Here is a 25,410-nt window from a genome sequence, read left to right as displayed (position 1 = left end):
CAGTAAGGAGACTCAGATTTGCTTCCCGGGTCCTCCCTGCATGGAGTTTGGATGTCCTCCCTGTGTCCATGTGGGTTTCCTCCGGGTGCTCTGGTTTCCTCCCACAGTCCAAAGACATGCAGGTTAGGTGCATTGGAGCTCCTAAATTGTCCTTAGTGTGTGCTTGGTGTATGGGTGTGTGTGTGTGTGTGTGCCCTGCGGTGGGCTGGCACCCTGCCCAGGGTTTGTTCCTGCCTTGCGATCTGTGTTGGCTGGGATTGGCTCCAGCAGACCCCTGTGACCTTGTAGTTGGGATGTAGCAGGTTGGATAATGGATGGATGGATAAACAAGGAATCAAAATATACATATAGAGTGGAGGTATCATGAAACGCCCCAAATACCCACTTAATTTGCATTGTGCTCCCTGACTTAGCTCAATTTAGTTCACAGCATTCCTTACTTCAGTTATCACTGTCAGAACCTGATGAACTGCAAGACCTTTAAGAGATTCATACATTTTTATATGTTTTTATCTTGTGGTACAAACATTTAATATAAGTTTTTTTTGGAAGTTTTGTATATTCAATTATAAGCATATATTACTTGGTCATTTGTATTTATTTTCACAATATTATATTAATATTAATAAATGTATATGAATCTGTGTTCCTGTCCAGTCAGCTGTTTAAATATTTAGTTTCTGAACCTGCTGAGTCTACAGCGGTAGCTTGGGTCACAAAACAAGACATAGCATCAAATAAGATGGCAGTCCATCACAGTAAATGGGGAATGCTCTACTAAAAAAACTGAGCTCTAATAACTAGAAGTTATTAAAACTGAAAGTATATCAAGAATAATAACCTTTATCATTGCTTGTTTAAAAAAAATTGTGATACTTTAAAAAATATTCGTTTAGAAGTTACTGCTTTTCAGGTTAGTTGTGGTATATTTACAATTATAAATATACAAATATTGTGCAGTGATGCTCATATATGTTAAGGCACAGTTCAGCACAATACTACAAGATGATGTGAAAAATAAGTAATAAGCTTTACTGAGTTATTTAACAAATGTTTACAACAATCTTCAGCTTTGTCTCCTTACGCTATTTTTCCAATTTTTGGTCATTTGCTCAATGTAAGTACTTATTCAGAAAAATATTGTTTCTTGTACTATGTGAAACTGTCTTTGAGGCAAGTGCTGCAATCCTGTACCTGGGTGATGGGCTGCACCAATTGGCCCTGCAGTGTTCTCTGTACCCTTGTTAAAATGAGGACCACCTGTTGTTTATATTTTTGCTTTTTATTTTTGTATCAAGCATTTGCACTTCTAGTTCCTAGTTGAGGCCATGTGGCAAACACCAGTGAAGAGGTATGACAAGTCCAGTGTCATTTGGTCCCCTGCAAGTAGCCAAAGAAATTTAAAATTAAACAAAAAAAAAGAAAGGAGATCAATATCAGTGATGCATTCATCACAACACATTGCACTGCATCTTTATTTTAACCTAGTAATGAGGTGAACCATGGAACATTAATAAAGCCACCAAGGACAAGGAAGCCTACATTTGCTTTTTCCACTTGTGAAAAAGAACCCAACAGTATGATGCTCCTGTTTCAAAGAAGCACAGAATCCTGGTGCAGAGAAAAATAGGTATACATATAGAAAATCATTTTTCCATTGTTTGTTACCTCATACTGACCAGCAAACATCAACTGCTACTGGATGTGAACTGTCAAGCCATGGAGTGGATGTAGTCTGGGTATTGTGTCCATGCTATAGTACCTTGTCCTTTTTTTACCTCAAACCAGTTCAATTCTAAAACTGAAGTAATGCTATTTCAATTAAACAGTTTATGGCAAATATATTTTCTTGGGCAGTGGGTTATTGTGAATGAGTCACTTTACTTAGGAATTAAATACATATGGCTTCTTTTTTTTAGATAATGATGATATCAGAGGGTATCATAATGACCTGACGCCAATCAAGACAGACCAGGCAGCAGCATCCTTTGGTTGATTTTTTGTAACATGAAATGTGAATGAATGTGCATGTTTTGTGAGTCATTAGCAGAAGAGGAACAGATATTAGTTTTTTAGGTAACTTAATGTTTACATTAGAGAAGTCTGCACACAGTTAAGGAAATTCCAGTATGATTCCACCAGAATTTTCATGCCAAAATCCCTCTATGTGTATGTGTTTATATTCTCTCAAAAACACTCAGTTGTAGGGAGATACAAAATACTAAGGTCTACAAAGAGTGAAAGAAAGGGATAGAGAAACAAGGAAAGAGGGAAGAAGGACAGTACTTTTGAGTCATGCTGTGGTGGGCCAGTATATGAGCCATTCTCCAGATAGACAGAAATTCAGCTGCTGTGTATGCTTGCGTAGAGGGGCTGTAGGTTTTTGTTTTACTCTTTACTTTATATTTTGTGTTTCCCTGTGTTTCCCATGTCCTGAATTATTGTTGTTAAAAATGTGCTACATTCTATTACACTTGTCGTCTTGCTGTCATTCAGGGTATGGGAACAATATAAGATTACTTACTATCTGTGTATAGTAGCAAGGCAGAGCTAAATCAGAGTGTGGTGCAGACCTTTTGGCCTAATAACATACAAAGTTCTGGTAGCACACATCAGCAATGGCAAAACAAGTTGCTTTGTCCATGCAATAGCAAGGAGAGTGCTAGGTGAGAAGGAGATGTTGTGAGAGTGTCATGTATCCCACAAGGTTAACTGGCAAGCATGAAGGGACACCAGGGGCTTTTAGAGAGAGCACCAGCATGATGTCCCTGGAATAAACATAGAGCTGCCCCAGAATCTGGAATTAATTCTGAGGGATGGCTGAGGCTAAGGATCTGCGCTGGTATCTGTTACTGCCAAAAGAGATCCTACTCTGCTGGGCCCTTGAGCAAGGCCCTTAACCTGCAATTGCTCCAAGGGAGCTGTACAATGGCTGACCCTGTGCTCTAACCCCAAGGGTTATGCAAAAATTAACAAATTCCTAATACAAGAAATTGTATAAGGCAAAATGAAGCAAAAAAAAAAAACAATTTAGGAAGAGCTTTTTTCTGTTACTAATTTTATTATAATATATTAAAGTAAGTAAAGTACCAAAACAACTGCACATATAAAATGTGATACAATACATCTTATCAAATTCAAATTTAACACAATCCTCAACTTATCTGAGCCACAAAACAAAATCAGATAAACCATTGAGCTGTCACTCAAAGAAATGGAAGCATTTAGTTGATTAACAGAGACCTACCATACTTAATTAAGAACATTAAACATTAATAAACTCTTGTTAAAGTTTTAGAATTAAGATCTCAATTTACAAAGATCATTTAAGAGTAAGGTATTAAATCTAACATAATACTTCCAATAGGTTACATAAAGTAGATTTATATAAGTCTTTCATTTTTATGTAATTGTGTTTTTAAAATTCTTGAACTGTTGTGAATCAGTAATGGAAAACTCATCAAAGTAAAAGTTAAAGTGACTTTTGGCAATATGAAACCTGAAGAAACCGTATTTCATGCTGCTTTAATTTCATTTCATCTCCTCTGATGTCAAATGCAAGATGAGATTAAGATCATAGGTGGAGCATCACCCAACCTACAGTCTAGATCCAGTACCTCAGAAAAAAACTGCTAAACCGGTTTTGCACTCGCAAGATTAATATGCATGTGCTAGAAGTAGAACAGACTGATTCTGTTGAATATAAAATTGAAAGTATAAGCAACTCCTTTAACTTATATAATAACAGTAATAACTAAAGGAAATCAGGAATATCTAAAGGAATTAAATATAGTAAATATAGTAAAGATTTCTGATTGTTTCACACATATGGGTTCACTTAAGTATCCTATGTGGTAACACTTGAAAATATGCCAGATGAGTGATCTAACAGACTACTCAAAGATAAGCATTTCTGATATTCTAGTTAAACCAGATACACTGAATTCCTTTCAAGTATATCAGTATCACTAAAATCTCTTTGTATGATTAAACAAACCTTATTATAATAAAAAGTGATGAGCATCAGACTATTTAATACATACACTTAAGACATAAACTGTAAATAAAAATAAGAGTTATAATCCTAACAGTTCATTTTCTGAAAATGCTTAACCATATTGGGTAGTTCTTAAAAGAAAGGAAAGGAAAACAACAAAATAGCAAGCTCTTCCTATTTATATCACATCAAGAGCCATGAAACATGATACTGAAATAAGAGAAATTATATATGAAACCTGCTTTGTAACACAACTATTAATTATCCTGATTGTTTATCCAAAGAGGAATATAGGCCAGGTTCATTTGAACAGTCATTTGCAGAAATAATGAGAGGCAAACTCTTTGGTGCAGGGACAATAACAATAACCTCCAACTCAACATCAGCAAGACCAAAGAACTGGTGGTGGACTTCCAGGGCTCAAAGCTCAAAAGAAGCACAATGCCCAAACCAACTTAACAGGAAAGTCTGCTCCAAAACAGGGCGAACCCTGGACACACTGAAAGCTAATGTGGAAAAGAGGATGATGGCAAAATCAGATGCCGTCATTAAAAATCCCCTCCAGGTGGCGCTGTCTTGGAGCACTTGTAGCCACAGGTCCATCCCACCACACCATCTGTTTTTTTTTTCCTGCCAACTGCTATCAGGCAACTCAGTGTTTCCACATGACATACTCATTAAGTTTACCTTTATTTATTTATTTACGTATTGAATGATTGGCTGTATTATTGGCGCTGTGAGTCTGTATCCTTGTTTTTATGTTTCTGCTTTGGTATGCATCTGAGTTCCCTCCTGGATTTAATGAAGTTTATCAAATCTTATCTGAAGTCATTAAAATTGTTGTTAGATATGTTTACTCCTCAATGTGATTTTGAAACACATAACCTTATTTTTGCAAAAAACAAACCATATTTTGGCCTTTAACTAATAGTTTGTGAATGTAGTTTTTGCTTTGACTCCAGTTGTAACTCTTTATCAATAGCAAACTTAAATTTTACAGTTCATTCCTCAGTTAAAGTTTGAGCTGATCTCATATTAATCGCCTTCTTTAAGTGGATCCATAGATATTTTGAAAAAATGATGTCTAGGATCTGGATGGGCCATTCTGGAACATTGCTCTTTCTTTTTTTAAGCCATTCTATGCTTGAGTTAACTGTGTGCTTTGAGTCATTGCCATGTTGAAAGGTGCAATTCTTTTTTTAAGTTGGATTTTCTAGCAAAAAGTAGAAGTCTTTGTGCCACGATATATTGATATTTGGAGATGTTCATTTCCTCTTCCGTATTGACCAGAGCTTCTACTCCTGCTGTAGTAGAAGAAGTCAAATAGTATGATGCTGTCTACCTTCATGACAGTGGGTACAGTATTTTGTTGGATGATGACCTAGGTTGACTTTGTGGCAAACATATCCTTTGGAGTTAAAGCCAAAATGTTTTACAATGATCTCATGAGAATAAAAGATTTTTGCCAAATGTTTTTTGGAAACAGTAAGTGTGTTTTTGCAAAATACATTTTGGATATGTAGATGTTCCATCTATATTTTTCATTTTTCTGTGCCTCCAAAATGATTAAACTTGCCCTGGACAAAGCACTAGTATATCTCATTTTTAATTACAAACTCAACTGTAAATCATATTTTTGGAAAAGCAGTTTACATTGTGCAGCTAGCTGCATTGAGTTAGAGAGTATTTCATCTACTTATTTCTGTGATCACTGTATCCAGGGATTATGTTTATTATGAATTACTGTAAAAACCATCAATATATATAATTAGAAAAAAACAAAATTTCCTACGTGAGTCTACCAACTTATCGTCATTCTTGCAGAACCTGCGGCATTCATTGCTTTCATTCATAAACAACGATTAGGCATGACACATATAGGAAGAGGGGGTTATCTTGAATATCTCTATTACAGCACACAGCCAACACAGTTTTGATTTTACTTTCTAAGTACTATGGATTTAGATAGTATTCAGACCACTTCACTTTCTGCACACTTTATTGTGTTGTGTACTTAATTTTGAATAGATACATTTGCCATTTTTGCCCATCAGTCTACACTCCATAACCCATAATAACAAAGTAGCCCTAAGTTTTCAGTTTTGCAAATTTGTTAAAAATCAAAAACTGAAATCTCCCATTTATATAAGAATTCAGGCCCTTTGAAAATTGTGATCAGGTGCTGTTCATTTGCATTTTACCTGTGAATTTATCTCAGCATTTTACACTCTGTGATTTGCACTATACAAAAATAAACTGAATATATAGACTGTATGTGTGTGTGTGTGTTTTGCATACTTGTTTGTTTGTTGTATTATTTATCAACTGTTCTGTGGAGCCATGCAAATATAAATTTCCTTATACTATATGTATATGACAATGAACTTGACTTGAGTTAATAAGAAAACTTGGTGCTTTTAGGACTCGCCCAGTAAAGATAAATAATAAGAAATAGTTTACTTAATTGAATCAGGTGCTAACTAAGAGCCATAGCTGGTTAGAGCCAAAAACCTTTGAGCATTCATCCGTCCCGAATGGAGACATGAAAGTGCCAGAAATTTACAGCACGAACTAATACTAACGCTACTAATAATAACCCATTTCGTTTTAAGTAAGTCCCACATGTGATGAAATTTTCCCAATCATTTACATTACCTTCCCTTTGACTCCGCCGCCAAAAGAGGTATCAATGATACCTGTCAACTGTCTAAAACAGCATTCTCCAAGGTGGATAGCGGCCGATCACAAAAGAACCTCCCCAACCCACTTTGTGACGATCGAACTCGATTCGTCAAGAAGAAAAAGCGTTGATGATTGCACTTGATTCATTTGAAGCTCTAACGTTTTTATGATCGTGCACGTTCTGGATACACCATGGGGGATACCCTAGTCCAGGGAGTCGCGAACACATTGGCATATGAAACATTTCGTAATTATACCACTGGGGCTGGGAAACACTGACTGAGTGTCGATTAGGTGTCAAGCCGCGCTCCCTCTTCACGTGACCAACGAACTGTAAAATGGCGTCTTAGTGACAGGTTCAGCCGCTTCGTCATGTGACAAAGAAAAAAGGTCAGCGGAGGAAGTAGGCGAGGTCAACCCGGAAGCAGGGTTACTTCTGCAGTGGAGCGCTTAGTAAGATATAATTTGGTTTATTTGCGAGTTGCAAGATTTTATTTTTGCATTTTAACATATGACGTAAATTTTTAATAATATAGCTTGACGGTTGTCTTAGTCTACCATTTAATTGCTGTCTTGAGACGCTTATACTCTATCAATATAGTCCTTAAGAGGCCAAAACCGCTGTGCTAGATCATTATTGAGTTGGCATCAAAAGAGTAGCGATTATGTTCATGAAATTTCGTGCTTTGAAGTTTACTGTTTTTTCTTTTGTAAACATCTTCCCTTTTTTTTTTGTTTTACAAAACTCAAAGTAATCGACACAATATATAGCGCCTTTTTAGCAGGTACAGGCATTCATTGTTAGAGGGAACTAATGCAATTGCTTTAAATTGATTTTATATGGTAAGAAAAATGTTAGTGGAAAATGTTACGTATATAGGTAATTAAAAGTAAAGGACGTTTTGGAAAATTGGACAATACTATAAAAACAAACCGGGTTAATATATAATTAAAAGCGGAACAACAGTGCGAATTAGTCGGCAGTTACAAAGACATTTCTTACATGTGCTGATGATTAAAGTGCATATTTACCATTCGATGTTCGATGGGAACTTTGCATTGAATTTTTATACGAGTATCCATAATCAACAAATGTTATTGTCAGAAACAGATCCGAGTTATCAGGATATATATAAAGTTGTTTACACTACTCTTTAATCTGTTTTTTTTTTTGTTCTTAGACATTTTGTAGTATGTAAAAAAATATAGAACATCCACAGCCTTGTATCAATGAAAACAGTATAACATTGAAGTGACAGTTGTTTATATATGAATGTTTTAATATTTACTCAATATCAGCAGCATATCATATAGCATCTTTTATTCTTATTTTATATTGTTTCATGTTGGTGATTAAAAAGTGATGGACCCAAAAATTCCTTACGATGACTACCCACTTCCTGTGGTATTTCTTCCCAATTATGAAAATCCTCCTCCATGGATCCCACCACAAGAGGTATAAGATAGTAACGGATGTGATGTTTAAGAACTTTTTTGTTATTGCATCTTTAATGCATTCATTATACGGCTCTGTGCAAAAGCAATGAATGATTAAGATTTTCTCAAAAAATTACTGGTCTTGACTCTTTATAGTAGTAAAAAAGAAATCTCACACACAAACTGAACAGCCTGTAAAGAATGACTTTTCTAAAGTAATTAAAAAAAAAAAAAAAACCTTGACAGCACTGTATAATGCTAAATCTTATATATTACATACTGCCTTTGATGATTATGGGTAATTACAATAAGCATAGTTAACCAATCATCTCAGAAGACCAGTTATCAAATAATGAGTGCAGTGTGCCCGTTATAAATGAAAGAAACCACAGAAAAAAGTGAAAGAGCATTGTATTCTAAGTGTTCAGCAGATGTGGGAGCATGGGCACAATTAGCCACTCAACTAAGGTAGTTCTCACATTGGCTAAAAACTGTGAGACAGTACTTGTCAACATCATCCAGACAAAGCAAATGGCAATATTTTATGTATCCACTCTACCCTTTTAAATTATATGGTTATAGAAATCATAAACACCTAACAGAATTGTTCAAAATAAAAACCCAAGAAATGCACCTTTTATGTTTTTTGTCTCTTCATTCTCTGTGAAATTTTTTTAGTGTAATCTTGTATCTCAAAGCTATTGATTTCATTTACTGCAAGTAATTTTTGTTTGGTTCCTTTAAGACAAAGTTAACCTTTTCAATAATGAGCCTGTTTGTGTTTTGCAAAGCTCACGTTGGTGTGCTAGTCTGAAAGGGCTTTTAACAAGGTTGGTGTTTTAATGTCTTTTTGCTAACTATGTTTATATTAATAGCTCATCTTTGTTTGATTCTCTTAATAATATTCAAAAGCTTCTTCTTTTTCAGCGCATTCACCATCCAGACTACAATAATGAGTTGACACAATTCTTGCCCCGCAACGTCTTGCTTAAAAAACCACCTGGTGCTCAGCTGGGTTTTAACATCCGTGGTGGCAAGGCATCCCAGCTTGGAATCTTTATTTCTAAGGTATTATTATTTACAGACCAAATACGGCTGATGGCATCTGTCTAGCAAATAGTCCATATTTGAGGTACACTCCTAGTGTGTTGCTTTTTGTCAATTTTTAAATCCGTTTAATACAGTTAAGAGTTAGGGCCAGGGCTTAAATAATATAATTTTAAGAGTAAATGTTTGTTTTTGTGGTCCTTAAAGAAATAGAAAAATATGTACACTGAATTGTAACAGAGAAAATACTAATTTTTAAATACATGAAGAAACTGATGATTCTCAATAGGCATTAATATTATTTTACTGAGTGGCAGTTCTGTGGCACAGTGGTTAGCAATACTACCTCATGGATCCAATGTGCTTAGTTTGAATCCCACGCCCAGTTGCTGACTGTGTAGAGTTTTGCACATATTCCCTGTATGTGCATGTGTGTGGGCTTTGTTGCAAATTTCAGAAGCAAGTTGTTTTTGTGCTTTTTTACAGTGTAACACTTACAACTTACTGCAGAATTGTAAGAATTGTATTTGTGCAGTACTGTTTTAATCTTTCAAGCAAAAGTGTTTCTCTGAGAAGAAACATCCACTTCAGTTATAAAATATGTAATTTATCTTAGACATGCAATTCTGAACAGCATGAAATGAATATTTATAAGAAGAAAGGTCTCTGCTAACACAGACAGTCATCAGGAGATTTATAATTGAAATGGAAGACAAAATCCAAACTCTTGAAAAAGTTGTTTTAAAAATAGTGGAATAGATTAAAAATGTTCATGGTCAATAAACACACTTGTGAATTTTATTTATTTTTTTATGGGGTTATCATGGGTACTGTTTAATTACTGTGACCTGAGTACCGAACTTCATTTCTGCACATGGATGTTGGAATGACAGTAAAAGATCCTTGATCGTTATTGTAAAGTGTAATGGTTACCTGTTGTTGACTCGTACTACATTGGATTGATGTGGTCAGATGTAGATTGTAACAGTTTCTGTCAAAATTCTTTGAGGTCATGGCATATGAGCACGAAATGTGTAGAAAATGTTTAAGTGCGTTTACTTTCACAGGCCAAAACGTGTGTTAAATAGTGATTTTTAAAATTAACCCAGTGTGTGTCATTATGCACAGTGGTGAACTTGTATCAAGGACTCTGATTCTGTTTTGTGTATTGCATTTGGGAAAACCCCTGCTGCTGTGATGGCAAATGGGATTGAGTGTGTTCAAAAATGAAAGGGGTGCATGAAGTATGTAGCAAAAAAAAACAACAGTATTTTATACAGAATGAATGGCACAATTTGATTTTCATTTACAATTGTGGGGAGTGGCAAGAGCAAAATATACATACTTAAAGCAGGCTGGCCTGTCTTTTAGGTTGTTTTGAGCTATATTATCTTATACATAACAGAGGTCCCTGAGGAAGCTGCTAAATTGTAATATAATTTGACAAAGAGTGTAAAGGATACACATGCACAAACAAGCTATTATATACACAGTTGGGGTTAGTTGTTGCTTAGTAAAGTTTTAAGTATTTTTAATATGCCATGAGACACTTGCACCAGTTTCTGCAGGTACTGCAATATAGTGCCCAGTGAAACTAACTAAAATGAAGAAGGCTACATAAATAATTAATAAAGGAACAAGTAAATTATTTTGTGTAACTGTGATGGTACATTGCAACAACATCAGTACAGAAGTACAGTCTTTTACCACCACTTATAATAACTTGATTTGTTGTAATAAACTTGTAAAGATATCTTGATACTGACAATTTTACCTATGCCAGAAGAAAATTTCTGCATAGCTTTTTCATTAGAAAAAAATCCAAACCTGAACATTTTCTTTGCATTTTCAGTCAGAATATCCATGTAAAAGTGATATACAAGTATGCCTTTTTGCAGAGTTTTGTTAGTCCTATTTGTCAGTTTTGTAGCTTACAAATTTCAGCAAAAGTGAAAAGTACATGTATTTTAAATAGAGATAAGGTTATTGATATTTTATTCCTATGTAGTGCTTTTCATTAATAAGTCCTGTGAGAGTCTGAAAATTTGTTTTAGATTTTTAAATTAGTCATTATAATCTGATTTTTGATTTTGCTGCCCAATTTTAATTTTCATTAACTGCATAACAAAGTTAAAAAAGTAAACTGTACACAAATTATCCCCAACATTAGACATATTGCAAAATTATACAACCTCAGATGTTTTAGATTTGTTTCAATTTAAGAATGTTAAATAAAAATATTCTAATTAAGGTATACATTTCTTCTGAACACATAAGCCATAAGTAGGTTTTCATATAAGTATTTTGAGTTACTGTTTCTGCATTATTACATAGAAGAAACCTTCACACACACAGTCCAGTGGAAAAACTTGCAATTTTAAGTTGATCAAGATACAGTGTCCCTTGTAGATTCATGTCATAACTAATAAACAACACTTTTTCACAGTAGCTCAGTGCCCATATTTGTCCGGCATCTCAGAATTACTCCCAGGAACTGCACTAAAAGTCTGACTAGGGTAAGAATTTGCCCTACACTAGTGTAGGACATGAGAAGTGATTATGAAGCAGTCCTAACCCTACTCCCACCTAGAAGTAGGAGTTCACATTTGGGAGTGAATGACATTGTGATTTTACAGCACCTGAAGCTATAAAATGGCACTCATGATGGTGTTTTGCCGTATTCTGATACTAATGCCGAGGCTTCATAACAATGATGATAATAATATTCAAAGCAGTAATAAGATGAGAAGAAGTAAAACAAAACTTCGTAACAACATCAAGCATAATAATTTAACTAGTACTGAGATGAAAAGACCAAGAAATATGTTCTAAGTGAGAATAAAGCACGGTAACAATCACATTTATTTAACCGTGAACAATCCACAGCCATGCTTTCAGAAGAGTTGCTTTCTCTGTGTTATGGCCATGGGGATCGCCTTGTAAAATAATAGTTACTGAAACTAGCCATTGCTATTCTTGTGCTGTCACTGAAATCTCACATTCACTCTTCCAGTGTTCCCCCCTTGAGACCCTATTTATCCAGTGCTCTGAGAGTCTCGCATTCATTCATATAGCTTGCTTTAACACAATTTACCTCCCACAGAGCAGAGGGAAATATGTACATTTTACATTACCCTTACACATTGCAAGGGTGTTCAAAGTTTGGTGCAAATTTTAAAAGTTTTTGGTTATGACATACCCAAAGCTTTTGTTGCGATGATGTACAAGATTTATTACGAATATTATTTTATCCCTGTCAAATCAATATCGTTTGCAAGTTAATTGTTCTCTGTGTTTCCAGAACATTCAGCCTTTCCTGGGATGTGTGTGCTGATCTCTGCCTGAATGCCATCTTTTGACAGTTCTTAGTGCATTAGGACACCTCACAGGTTCTTCTAAATCCTGGTGAAGTTAGGAGTAGTTTCCAAAATTAGGAAACTTGTTATGATTGTATTAATACTCTAAGAGTAGGACTAAATTTCCAACACTCCTAGGGGTTTTTGGGCCAGTTAGGATAATTTTGTACTCTCAAATGCTTCATAAACATAGAAACAGAATCTAAGTGAAGATTTTGGAGTTTAATTTGCCATGTAAAGAAGAGAGAACTGCACTAGAGAAGCGTTTCTATGACTTACAGTAAAATTTGTGTTGAATCAATGGGGTAAAATCCAAAACTACATAAAATAATTTAGTAAAGTCCTGTTACTGCAAAGTTATTAATTAGTAAGAAAAGTGCCATAAATGTTGTTTTTTTTGTTTGTTTCTTTGTTGGGATTGATTCATGTTTGCGGCTAACAGGTAGTTCCAGACTCTGATGCACACAGAGCAGGGCTACAGGAAGGTGACCAGGTTCTCTCTGTGAACGATGTGGACTTTCAGGATATTGAACATTCTCGGGTAAGGCCCTGCAGATGCTTGTAATGTCAAGTAGGCACATAGGTATAATTGTAAATGTTTTCCTTGTCAGATTCTTGTATGTACAGTATATTTTTTTCTTGTGTCTTTTTTTAATCAGGCTGTGGAGATCTTAAAGACAGCTAGGGAGATAGTGATGAAAGTGCGATTCTTTCCATACAGTGAGTAATCTTTCTTGTTGGTTTGCATGTTTCATAACGATTTATCATAGCTTTGCTATGTTAGTTACAATAAAATGCGTAATACACAAAAATCACATTTTTTTAAACAAGCAATTGATTGTGACATACAAGACTTCCAAAGGGATTCAGCATACAACAGGGTAGCATTATCTTTATTTCCTAAGAAGATAATGGATAGATAGATACTTTATTAATCCCAAGGGGAAATTCACATACTCCAGCAGCAGCATACTGATACAAAAAACAATATTAAAGTAAAGAGTAATAAAAATGCGGGTAAAAACAGACAATAACTTTGAATAATGTTAACGTTTACCCCCCCGGGTGGAACTGAAGAGTCGCATAGTTTGGGGGAGGAACGATCTCCGTAGTCTGTCGCTGAAGCTGCTCCTCTGTCTGGAGATGATACTGTTTAGTGGATTCTCCATAATTGATAGGAGCCTGCTGAGCACCCGTCACTCTGCTTCAGATGTCAAGCTGTCCAGCTCCATGCCAACAATAGAGCCTGCCTTCCTCACCAGTTTGTCCAGGCGTGAGGCGTCCTTCTTCTTAATGCTGCCTCCCCAGAACACCACCGCGTAGAAGAGGGCGCTCGCCACAACCATCTGCAGCATCTTATTGCAAATGTTGAAGGACGCCAGTCTTCTAAGGAAGTAAAGCCGGCTCTGTCCTCTCTTGCACAGAGAATCAATATTGGCAGTCCAGTCCAATTTGTCATCCAGCTGCACTCCCAGGTATTTATAGGTCTGTACCCTCTGCACACAGTCACCTCTGATGATCACGAGGTCCAGGAGGGGCCTGGGCCTCCTAAAATCCACCACCAGCTCCTTGGTTTTTCCTGGCGTTCAGATGTAGGTGGCTTGAGTCCCACCATTTAACTAAGTCCTTGATTAGGTTCCTATACTCCTCCTCCTACCCACACCTGATGCAGCCCACTTTTGCACGTGGCAGGACTCCGAGTTGTATTGGTCTGATGTATATAGGCTGAACAGGACCGGAGAAAGTACAGTCCCCTGCGGCGCTTCTGTGTTGCTGACCACAATGTCAGATGATGTAGCTTCTGTCAGCAGTTGTTGGACTGGTTAAACTCTAAAATTTACATTTGCTAATGTGAAAACGTGCTATAAATGTACTGATTTATACAACTCACTGGAAAAGATAAATAGCATGCCGTTGTTTCCCAATAAATGATGTATGCATTGCTATGTTTTTGTAATCTTATTTCTCCAGACTACCAGCGTCAGAAGGAGAGGACTGTACACTAGATGGCAGCAGAGAATCTTTATTTGAACATCCTGAGAAGGTTGAAGATTTCAAAAGATGGGGATTTAACACTTGAGTAACTTGGTGTAACTGTGATCATTACTACTGGAATGAGTCATGTCACTGATTGTGGCTACGAGCATACTTATGATAGCTGTATGTCTAAAACACAAAACACATTGCATAAATTATAATATCTTAAAAACAGGATTTATGGGTAATCTGAAAAATGAATCCACACTGTCCTGTGCAGGCCTTTCTGGTATAATGTATACAACAAGGATTTGAGTGGTGAGTTTTAAAATGATATTTTAGTATAGTTCAGATTTAATGCTGAACATTTTAGATTATTTTATTTATTTATTATAAAGAGTATTTTTCAGCAGGAAATATTTGGAGGGTTGAGAGGGGTTAATTGGGGAGGTAATAATATTTCAGGTACTTTTGATGACGTTTCTGTGCACAATTGTCTTTTAGGTACCATTGCTATATATTCCTGTAGTTACGTGTGGCAGCTAATCCCATACATATCAGCTAAGGGATATTAACACTGAATTAATTTACTTTTATAAACCCGTGGCTACTGCATACTTTGTTTTCATTTTTTCTGTTATCAAGCTTGTTAAAGCTTCGGAGTTAACATTCAGGTCTTTCTTTGTTGCTGCAAGCGATTTGGTTAGCAAAAGATGATGTGGAATATCTCTGGTGATTAACTAAAGTGGAATGTGCCCTCCACTTTATAGATTAATAGCCCTGAAGAACATGAAAAAACATTTCACAATTTGGACTCTCACAGCCACAATTCTGTAATGCTGCAGCTATGCTTTTATTTAGTTGTGCTCGGTAACAGTGATGGACAGACTGTCCAATTTATTTCCTCATGGAAATGGTAGATTTCTTGAGGAAATGTGAGGAAAATCTCACGCCTAAATACTGTATGTAAAAGGTGCAGACTACTGAAATACCGACTGAACATTGGGCATTGCAACACAAGTATTTCCACAGCAGTAACTTTTAAGCTTTGGAGCAGTTTCATTGATAGATAGATAGATAGATAGATAGATAGATAGATAGATAGATAGATACTTTATTAATCCCAATGGGAAATTCACATTCTTCAGCAGCAGCATACTGATACAATAAATAATATTAAATTAAAGAATGATAACAATGTAATCATGTTTTAACCTTGAATTGTTTTTATTATTAGTATTAATAAGACTTTGAAGTGGCTTTGAGCTCACTTTGTATTTTATTTAAAAAGAAACCAGGGCTGCTTAGATTAGTCATCCTTCCCAGAAATACACTTGCTGAAGGCTATATTTGTTGTTGGAATTCTGTATGTTAATATTTTTTAAATAATTAAATGCAGTCTGGGATAGGTAATATTTCAAAACTACTGTATCAACATTGTTACAAGTGAAGGGGAACATTTCCGTTGAATAACAAAGGTTCTTCTTGATGGTGCCTGATAAGTCCCGGTTTTGGGTTAGAGATAGAGACTAGATGTGGAAGTATATGTGGTTGTAGCATACCACAATTTAATCATTGTAAAATACAGAATGATGCACTTTGTTAAACTGTATTGGATCATGAGTGATTGTGTTTTTCACTGCAGAATAATAAACAACTAAATGATTTATTAACTATAATCTTTTACTCTGTCATTACTTATTTTATGCTTCTTTGTCACATATGGCAACAAAAGTCTTTTGCCCCCTCTGGAGTAAGCTGTTTAAAGCAACTTGAATATCACTGCTTAATTAAAACAGAAATGAAAAATGGAATAAGTGCATTCCGCAAACATAATTGAGGAACAGGGAGTTGAACAGTAACAGACTGTTTTGAGGAAGTACCAGTAGGGGTGTGATGTGGCAGAGTATTAGCAACGTTCATGAATCGGACAAGAAAGGATAGCCTTAAATGTAAGCATTTTCCTTTTTGGAGCATTAACATTTTTATCATTTTGAAAGGTAAAAAAAGTAAGTCATCAATACTTTGAAATGAATTAGATATATGCAAAGAAGATGGTTTTAAAGCACAACAGATCATTATGGAATGTGTTTATTACGTACAGTCAAAATAAACAACACGTATATATATATATATATATATATATATATATATATATATATATATATATATATATATATAATTTTTTTTTTTTTTTGCTTTGGATTCAACTTTATTTTTTCTTGTAGACAATAAGGTCATATAATGTTCACATCTGTATGCTACTTCATTATTTAACAAGATTCTAAATCCATTACATTCCCTCTTGGTAAACAAGGATGATGACATATTTATGGCACTTGAATTGTAATGTTCTTCCAGAACTAATAAGGCTGTTGCAGTATTACAATATGTCAATTTGCTCTAGTCCTCTTTGAATAAAATTGGTTTAAAAGGAAGCATAGCTCACTGACTATATACACAAGAAATTCCTGAGGATGTGAATGCCAGGGCTAACTTGTGGCCTTCCACTACACTTCTATATAATACTGGGACCAAACAAGAAGAGCCTGGGGTCAAAATTTCTGATGGGCCAATATTTTTTTTTTTTTTTTGTACAGCTTAGTTTAGTTACCCGATTAGTGTAATTTATTTCAAATGTACCCAATTTCAGAAAATATATAATAAGAAAAAGTATTTTTACAAACTATTTAAAAATGATCTGGAAAAAAATGGGCAGTTAAAGGGCCCGTTTACAATGCCAGCAAGGTTACGGTTTGATACTCCTCCGTTCATTTTGACTACACTTGCTGTTCAAGCAGTTTGTCATTTACCAGTTACTAAACATACCAACCCCACTAAGGCACTCCTGCATTTCACTTCTCTACCCAAGTTGGAAATGGGAACAAAATGTTGAGAAATCCAATGGATATGGACAATTCTTATCCAGCCTTGTGTATTTTAACCATTTTTAATATCCACTGTTTAGAAACAGTGTTATGAGAATGTCTGTCTGTAATCTGCTTTAATATTACTGATTTGTGCCAAAAACTATTCCAGATCCCATCATCTTCATAAGTTAGATTTAAGGATAATTGGAACATTCTCTCCAGTGACAACACTGCCTGTATAGAAAAAGGGTACTCATTTCTTGACACCATTACGGTCCTCTTCCTCTTCACTCTCTTTCTCTTCATTCAGTGTGCTCTCATCCACTTGTTCCAGTGATTCAGCTCGTTGTATGGACAGCTCAGAGAGTTTAATGGAGGGTAATGTGTTCTGCTCAGGGTAAAGCCATGGTTTCTGATCTGGGGAGTGACGCACCTTCCACTCTTCGTATCGCTGGCTTGCTTTGTGAATCTTCTTTAGCACCTGGAGCACAAAAGAAGAGAGATGGGAGGAAAAAAAATGAAAAACTGATTCTTGAGGTGGATTGTGATTGTTACCTGTTGTATTACATATTCATTCTTAAATTTCTGCTGTGTTTACATCTGGAAAGTATTCACAGCGCATGACTTTTTCCACATTTTGTAATGTTACAGCCTTATTCCAAAATGGATTAAATTCATTTTTTTCCTCCGAATTCTACACACAACTCCCCATAATGACAACATGAAAAAAGTTTGAGGTTTTTGCAAATTTATTAAAAATAAAAAAACTGACAAATCCCATGTACATAAGTATTCACAGCCTTTGCTCAATACTTTGTCGATGCACCTTTGGCAGCAATTACAGCCTCAAGTCTTTTTGAATATGATGCCACAAGCTTGGCACACCTATCCTTGGCCAGTTTCGCCCATTCCTCTTTGCAGCACCTCTCAAGCTCCATCAGGTTGGATGGGAAGCGTCAGTGCACAGCCATTTTAAGATCTCTCCAGAGATGTTCAATCGGATTTAAGTCTGGGCTCTGGCTGGGCCACTCAAGGACATTCACAGAGTTGTCCTGAAGCCACTCCTTTGATATCTTGGCTGTGTGCTTAGGGTTGTTGTCCTGCTGAAAGATGAACCGTCGCCCCAGTCTGAGGTCAACGCTCTGGAGCAGGTTTTCATCCAGGATGTCTCTGTACATTGCTGCAGTCATCTTTCCCTTTATCCTGACTAGTCTTCCAGTCCCTGCCACCATGCTTCACTGTAGGGATGGTATTGGCCTGGTGATGAGCGGTGCCTGGTTTCCTCCAAACATGACACCTGGCATTCACACCAAAGAGTTCAATCTTTGTCTCATCAGACCAGAGAATTTTCTCTCTCATGGTCTGAGAGTCCTTCAGGTGCCTTTTGGCAAACTCCACGCGGGCTGCCATGTGCCTGTTACTAAGGAGTGGCTTCCGTCTGGCCATTCTACCATACAGGGCCTGATTGGTGGATTGCTGCAGAGATGGTTGTCCTTCTGGAAGGTTCTCCTCTCTCCACAGAGGACCTCTGGAGCTCTGACAGAGTGACCATCGGGTTCTTGGTCACCTCCCTGACTAAGGCCCTTCTCCCCCGATCGCTCAGTTTAGATGGCCGGACAGCTCTAGGAAAAGTCCTGGTGGTTTTGAACTTCTTCCACTTACGGATGATGGAGGCCACTGTGCTCATTGGGACCTTCAAAGCAGCAGAAATTTTTCTGTAACCTTCCTCAGATTTATGCCTCGAGACAATCCTGTCTCGGAGGTCTACAGACAATTCCTTTGACTTCATGCTTGGTTTGTGCTCTGACATGAACTGTCAACTGTGGGACCTTATATAGACAGGTGTGTGCCTTTCCAAATCCTGTCCAACCAACTGAATTTACCACAGGTGGACTCCAATTAAGCTGCAGAAACATCTCAAGGATGATCAGGGGAAACAGGATGCACCTGAGCTCAATTTTGAGCTTCATGGCAAAGGCTGTGAATACTTATGTACGTACATGTGCTTTCTCAATTTTTTTATTTTTAATAAATTTGCAAAAACCTCAAGTAAACTTTTTTTACGTTGTCATTATGGAATGTTGTGTGTAGAATTCTGAGGAAAAAAATTAATTTAATCCATTTTGGAATAAGGCTGTAACATAACAAAATGTGGAAAACGTGATGTGCTGTATACACACACACACACACACACACATATGTATGTATTGTTTGATGATAGTTGTCATTAATAATGCTGTAGTAAGTGGGACATTCAAATGCACCTCTTTGCCCATTTCTGCACACCACTGACAGTGGCTGAAATGGGATGGGCTAGTTTATGCAAATTATGGCCATCAGTGTGAGCAAAGTTCAGCAAAGCGTGAAGAAGACATATTTAGCAGTGCTTGCCTAAGGTGCTGTGGCTGTGAGTGTTGTCAATTTCGCACAACTGATCCAATAATAAAGGTATTTAATATTCTGTATATTGTCCCCAATCCCCTTCATCTTATCTGCAACTTTGTGAAAATACCCAGTTTTCATGAGCCAGTGCATTGCTCCAGACAATTTCATCAGTGCAAGTGGATTGATAAAAGCACCATGTTATCAATGGTAGCAACTGGTTTGTTTTTTTTTCTTTCTCCCCTCAATGTCTTTGTAATAATGATTTCATTGTTAGAGCAGCGTTTCTCAACCTCTGTGTTGCCTTTTTAAGTTCCTTTCTGACCCACAGCATTTGAAGAGGAGCTTTTTCTGTGAAACAAGCACAGTTCCAAACAGAAAATATTGCAAAAACATCGCGCAGTGTTGTTCGCTGTGTTGGAATTGGGGATGTCACATGTGACAATAAATATGAGATAAGTTGATTACATTTTTGAAAAGCAAACACTGTTGTCCACCTACATATCTTGATTAAGTTTGTAATGCCTATTCAACAATCAACATTAAGCACTTTTTGTAGTTTAAAAAAAAAAAAAAAAAAGCAGAAATAAAAAAACACTGCAAATCAACAGCTGGAGCCAGGCCACAACTAACCAGAATCAAGTGAGATTTGTATTTTTCTATGTCCGATGGAGATGCTGTTTTCCAGAATTTGTTAAGAAGAGAGCAGCATGGTGCTTTTGAGTTAGTAAAACTATTAAGTAACTTTTTTTGTAAATCAGTAGCCATTTGTTCAGAATGACTGTATATGGAGTGCAATACCCATTGTTGACTTTGATGCTAATGGATGGTCGAGGTTTTTACCTTTGAATGAATCAACTTCAAGTCACTCTTGTAACATTACAGAATACTGCTTTAATATGGAATTCTGTTACAATCTCTTTCACACCAACACCACCAAGGACAGGATACAGCACGTTCAACAGTTAGTAGCTCAGGTGAATTATTATTAGCCACTGGTTAAAAAAATAAAGACTTAATGCAGAAAACTTCATAAATACAGTTACATAGTACTTCTGATAGATCAGATTAACCAGTGGCACTATAGCAGAGGTCTATTGGCTTAGGTAAATCCATGTAGCACGGCAACAGTGTATATATGAGAGAGTTAAATATCACACAACGATGAGCCAAAACATTAAAGCCACTGACAGGTGAAATGAATAACATTGATTATCTCATTACAATGGCACCTGTCAAGGGGTGGGATATATTAGGCAGATGTTGAAGGTGATGTGTTAGAGGCAGGAAAAATGGGCAAATGTAATGATCTAAGTAATGGACAAGGGCCATATTGTGATAGCTTGACAAATGGGTCAGAGCATCTCCAAAACGGCATTTCGTGGAGTTCCTAGAATGCAGTGCTTAGTACCTACCAAAAGTGGTCCAAGGAAGTACAACTGGGTGCCCAAGGCTCATTGATGCATGTGGGGAGTGAAGGCTAGCCTGTCTAGTCCTATTCAACAGAAGAGGTACTATAACACAAATTACTACAAAATGTAATGCTATTCATGTGAAAAAGGTGTCAGAACAGACAGTGCATTGTGATTGGCTGCAGACCAGTCAGAGTGCCTTTTCTGACCCCTGTCTGCCGCCAAAAGCACCTACAATAGGCAGAATAGGTGTCAGAATTGGACCATGGAGCAATGGAAGAAGATGGCCTGGTCTGATCGATCACATTTTCTTTTAAATCATGTGGACAGCCAGGTGTGTGTCATTTACCTAGTAAGAGATGGCAGCAGGATGCACTATGGGAAGAAGCCCAGTTGATGGAGGCTATATGATTTGATAGGCAATATTCTGCTGGGAAACCTTGGGTTCTGGCATTCATGTGGATGTTACTTTGACACGTACCACCAAGCCAAAGATTGTTGAAGACCACATACTATATGCTCCTGGCAACGGTATTCCCTGATGGCAAGGGCCTACTTCAGCAGGATAGTGCTCCCTGCCGCACTGCAAAAACTGTTCAGGAATGGATTGGGGAATATGGCAAAGAGTTCACGGTGTTGATTTGGCCTCCAAATCCCCCAGATCTCAACCTGATCAAGCAATTGTGGGATGTGTTGGAAAAACAAGTCCAATGCATGGTGAGCCCACCTCACAATTTACAGGAATTTAAGGATCTGCTGCTGACATCTTGTTGCCAGATACCACAGGACACCACCTTCAGGGGACTTGTGGAGTCATAGGCAGGTGATTTTAATGTTGGAGATGATTGGTGTATATTATATAAGGCACAATAGTTGTGGATTATAATTCTGTAATTCGCCAAAGGTATTGAGTTACAGTAAGTGAATAATTAACTTCACATCCAGCTATTCTTTGATTAAACATATTGAGAAATGTTGCCTTCTCAGAACATTTTGTCATGGATTTGGATACACTTTACAGCATTGTGATTTCTTAATATTCTGCATAAAGGTGACTCTTATCTGGAACAGCACTCAGCAGTCCATTTCGATTGAGGAGGGTTGCATAAGCATGTCAGTGTGACCACTGCCTTTAAGAGGAGTACACGGACATTCGTGTGTTTGCTTGTTTGCCATCTGCCAGAAATGTTATAAATTGAGCAGAGTGTTGCAAACATTCACAAAGTTGTCCTGCTTACAGGAAATTTTTGTACAACAATGTAATTGAAACCAGGAAGGGTCACCTTTTACCTGCAGTGGTGGGGCTTACACTCTTATCAGTTGACATGTAATATATATACATATACTGTATATATAAAGATGTACACTCATGTCAGAATATGTATTTGGTGTGTGTAAAGGAGTATTAGTGAATAAGATATGGGGAACAAGATCTAACACTTTAATCATCAGCTTCTATGCACTGATGACAGAAGCAGTCAATTTTTGTACATACTGAACATGCAATGTAAATCATGAGGATAATGTAACTTTTATCAATGTCCTGTATCAGAAACAAATTCAAGTTCACTATAACTGCACAGCTGTGGAAATTTACATCATGAAATGTGTTTAGTGGAGACTACTTCATGGGAATGGATGGATCACAGTCAACTGAGCAGTCTGGTCTAAAAGAGCCCAAGACAAGCAGCTTGATTCATCCTTCCTGGCAGGAAGAGTGTCAGATGCTTCTTCCGGTTCCCATTTGTGATCTTCCAAGAAATTTTTGATAGGGTGTGCACCAACTGATTTGATGGCCTTAATGGTCAGTGGCCACCATGTGTAGGCAAGTGGGGCCAAGATCAGGAGGTACATGTTTCTAAAAAAAAATGACAAAGTTTTCAATCTGATGTACATTAAGGTAAGTTGGTGCAATTGTCCTTAGACATCATGGCTAGACATCAGCAGATACTCATCTATTGTTCACCAATATAAGGCATCTGTGTGTCCCAGTAGTACATGACTGACCCAAATGTGGATATTTGAAAAATGTTTCATATATCAAAATCAACTAATGAACGAGATTGGCAGGAGACATGGAGCAGGATTCTGTGTTGTTGTACGATTCTTTAATAATATAGTGCTGTCTTTGCCGTTAATGGACTAGTGTCCTACTATACACTCTACTGTATATTGCCTTTGTTCAGTCTACATATGTAAAGCAATTAGATGTTCATCCAAATTAGAAAAGACATCTTTTCAGGTGAGTACATCTGCCTTTCCTATCAGATTGAAAGAACCTGACATCTGCACAGTGGAGGTGGCAGTTCATTACTTGGGTTTGTGTGCAGATGGACAGTGTCATATCCCAGCTGTATTATTTCACAAAAGTCTGGAAAGCAGACTGTGGGTTCACATTGTGGTCGGGGCACTTGAATGCTTCAGCTGCTTCTTTCAAATTCAGAGCATAATGGTATGAATTTAAGAAATACACTGTTCAGAAAAATTAAGGGAACACATAAATCACACATCGAATCTTGAAGAACAAATATCCATCCATCCATTATCCAACCCGCTATATCCTAACTACAGGGTCACGGGGGTCTGCTGGAGCCATTCCCAGCCAACACAGGGCAGAAGGCAGGAAACAAACCCCGGGCAGGGCGCCAGCCCACCACAAGAACAAAATATTCAAGTGGAAAATCTTTACTGAGTAATACTATATAATTCATTGAGAACAAAACAATGTAACAACAGTCAATTAAAAGCAGAATCACCAACCCACTGAGGGCAGGATTCAACATCACACCGAAAAATCAAAGTCAAAAATTGAAATCACAGTCTGATCCAACTTGTGTGAATTTTTTTACGGCAACACATAATGTGAGTCAGTAGTGTGTATGGCCCCTATGTGCCAGTATGCACTCCCAACAACGTCTGGGCATGCTCCTGCTGAGAAGGCCAATGGTGTCCTGGGGGATCTCCTCTCAGACCTGGATCAGGGCATCAGTGAGTTTCTGGATAGACTGTGGTGCCACTTGGTTGCGCTGGATGCACTGATACATAATGTCCAAGAGTTTCTCAGTTAGATTCAGGTTTGGGGAACATGCGGGCCAGTCAGTAACATCAATGCCTTTGTCATTCAGAAACTGCCTACACACTCTGGCCAGATGAGGCCGGGCATTGTCTTGCACCAGGAAGAACCCAGGGACCACTGTACCAGCATAAGGTCTGGCAATGGCCCTGAGAAGTTTATATCCCGGGTACTTAACAGCAGGGTCAGGGTGCCATAGCCTAGCACGAGGAGGTCTGTGTAAGCCTCCAAAAGTATGCCTCCCCAGACCATCACTGAAACACCACCAAAATCAGTCAAGCTGGATGATGGTGCAGGTTGCGTAATGTTCACCACAACACCTCCAGACTCTCTCACGTCTGTCACATGTGCTCAGTGTAAACCTGTTCTCATCTGTGAAGAGAACGGGGCACCAATTGTGGACCTGCCAATTGTGGTATTCTCTGGCGAATGCCAGTTGAGCTGCATGGTGATGGACTATGAGCACAGGTCCCACTAGGGGACGTTAGGCCCTCATGCCACCCTCATGCAGTCTGATTCTGACAGTTTGGTCTACACACCAGTAGCCAGCTAAAGGTCTCTGGCAGTGCTCCTCCTCACACAAAGGAGCAGATACTGGTCCTGCTGTTGGGTTGATGCCCTTCTACGGCCCTATTCAGCTTTCCTTGTGTAACAGCCAATTTCCTAGCATCTCCTCTATGCTCTTGAGATTGTGTTGGGAGACACAGCATACCTTCTTGTGGTGGCACATATGGATGTGCCATCCTGGAGAAACTGAACTACCTATACAACGTGAATCGGCTGCAGGTACTGCCTCATTCTATCAGTACTGACAAGGACACTAGCTAAACACAAAAGAATCAGTCAGGAAGAATATGGATAGAGCCATTGTCTGCGGCCTCCACCTCCAAAACCATTCCCTTTATGGGGGTTGTCTTGCTGTTGCCTGTCCAGTGGACCTGTTTTCACTTTCATTTGCACCAAAGCAGGTGAAGTTGATTCACAATCGCTTATGCTTCCTAACTGGACAGTTTGATATCTCTGATGCATAACTGACTTGGTGTTAGACTGTGATGATTAGGTGTTCCCTTAATTCAATCAGGCTTGATTACAGTCAGCCCTGCTCAATAAAAATCTTTATTATTTTACCCTTCCCATCAGAATCAAGTTGCCAACACAAAGATAACACAAGTCCAAA

General features: G+C 37.5%; 3 protein-coding genes across 4 annotated transcripts in view; 2 read left to right on the top strand and 1 right to left on the bottom strand.

Annotated features, from left to right (window-relative positions):
- Nucleotides 1-25,410, top strand: part of LOC127529965 (craniofacial development protein 2-like) — a 254,110-nt gene that overhangs the window by 61,056 nt on the left and 167,644 nt on the right. The window lies entirely within an intron of this gene.
- Nucleotides 7,022-16,175, top strand: pdzd11 (PDZ domain containing 11). 2 transcript variants are annotated; one of them, XM_028815829.2, is made up of 6 exons: nt 7,022-7,132; nt 8,041-8,135; nt 9,044-9,184; nt 12,962-13,060; nt 13,179-13,239; nt 14,491-16,175. In XM_028815829.2, coding segments are annotated over exons 1-6 (432 nt in total). In that variant the 5' UTR covers nt 7,022-7,131; the 3' UTR covers nt 14,526-16,175. The 2 variants fall into 2 exon arrangements, with proteins under 2 accessions (XP_028671662.1, XP_051790929.1); XM_051934969.1 differs by lacking the exon at nt 7,022-7,132 and having other exon boundaries at nt 8,047-8,145.
- The window catches only part of stard14 (START domain containing 14), a 44,380-nt gene continuing 34,899 nt past the window's right edge, over nt 15,930-25,410 (bottom strand). Inside the window, exon 6 of the mRNA XM_028815828.2 lies at nt 15,930-17,847. Coding sequence (XP_028671661.2) covers nt 17,620-17,847 — 228 coding nt within the window. The 3' untranslated portion in view covers nt 15,930-17,619. The remainder of the gene's footprint in view (nt 17,848-25,410) is intronic.

The sequence above is a fragment of the Erpetoichthys calabaricus genome, chromosome 12 (assembly GCF_900747795.2).
Source record: "Erpetoichthys calabaricus chromosome 12, fErpCal1.3, whole genome shotgun sequence".
Taxonomy (NCBI): domain Eukaryota; kingdom Metazoa; phylum Chordata; class Cladistia; order Polypteriformes; family Polypteridae; genus Erpetoichthys; species Erpetoichthys calabaricus.
This window is presented reverse-complemented; position numbering and strand designations above follow the sequence as displayed.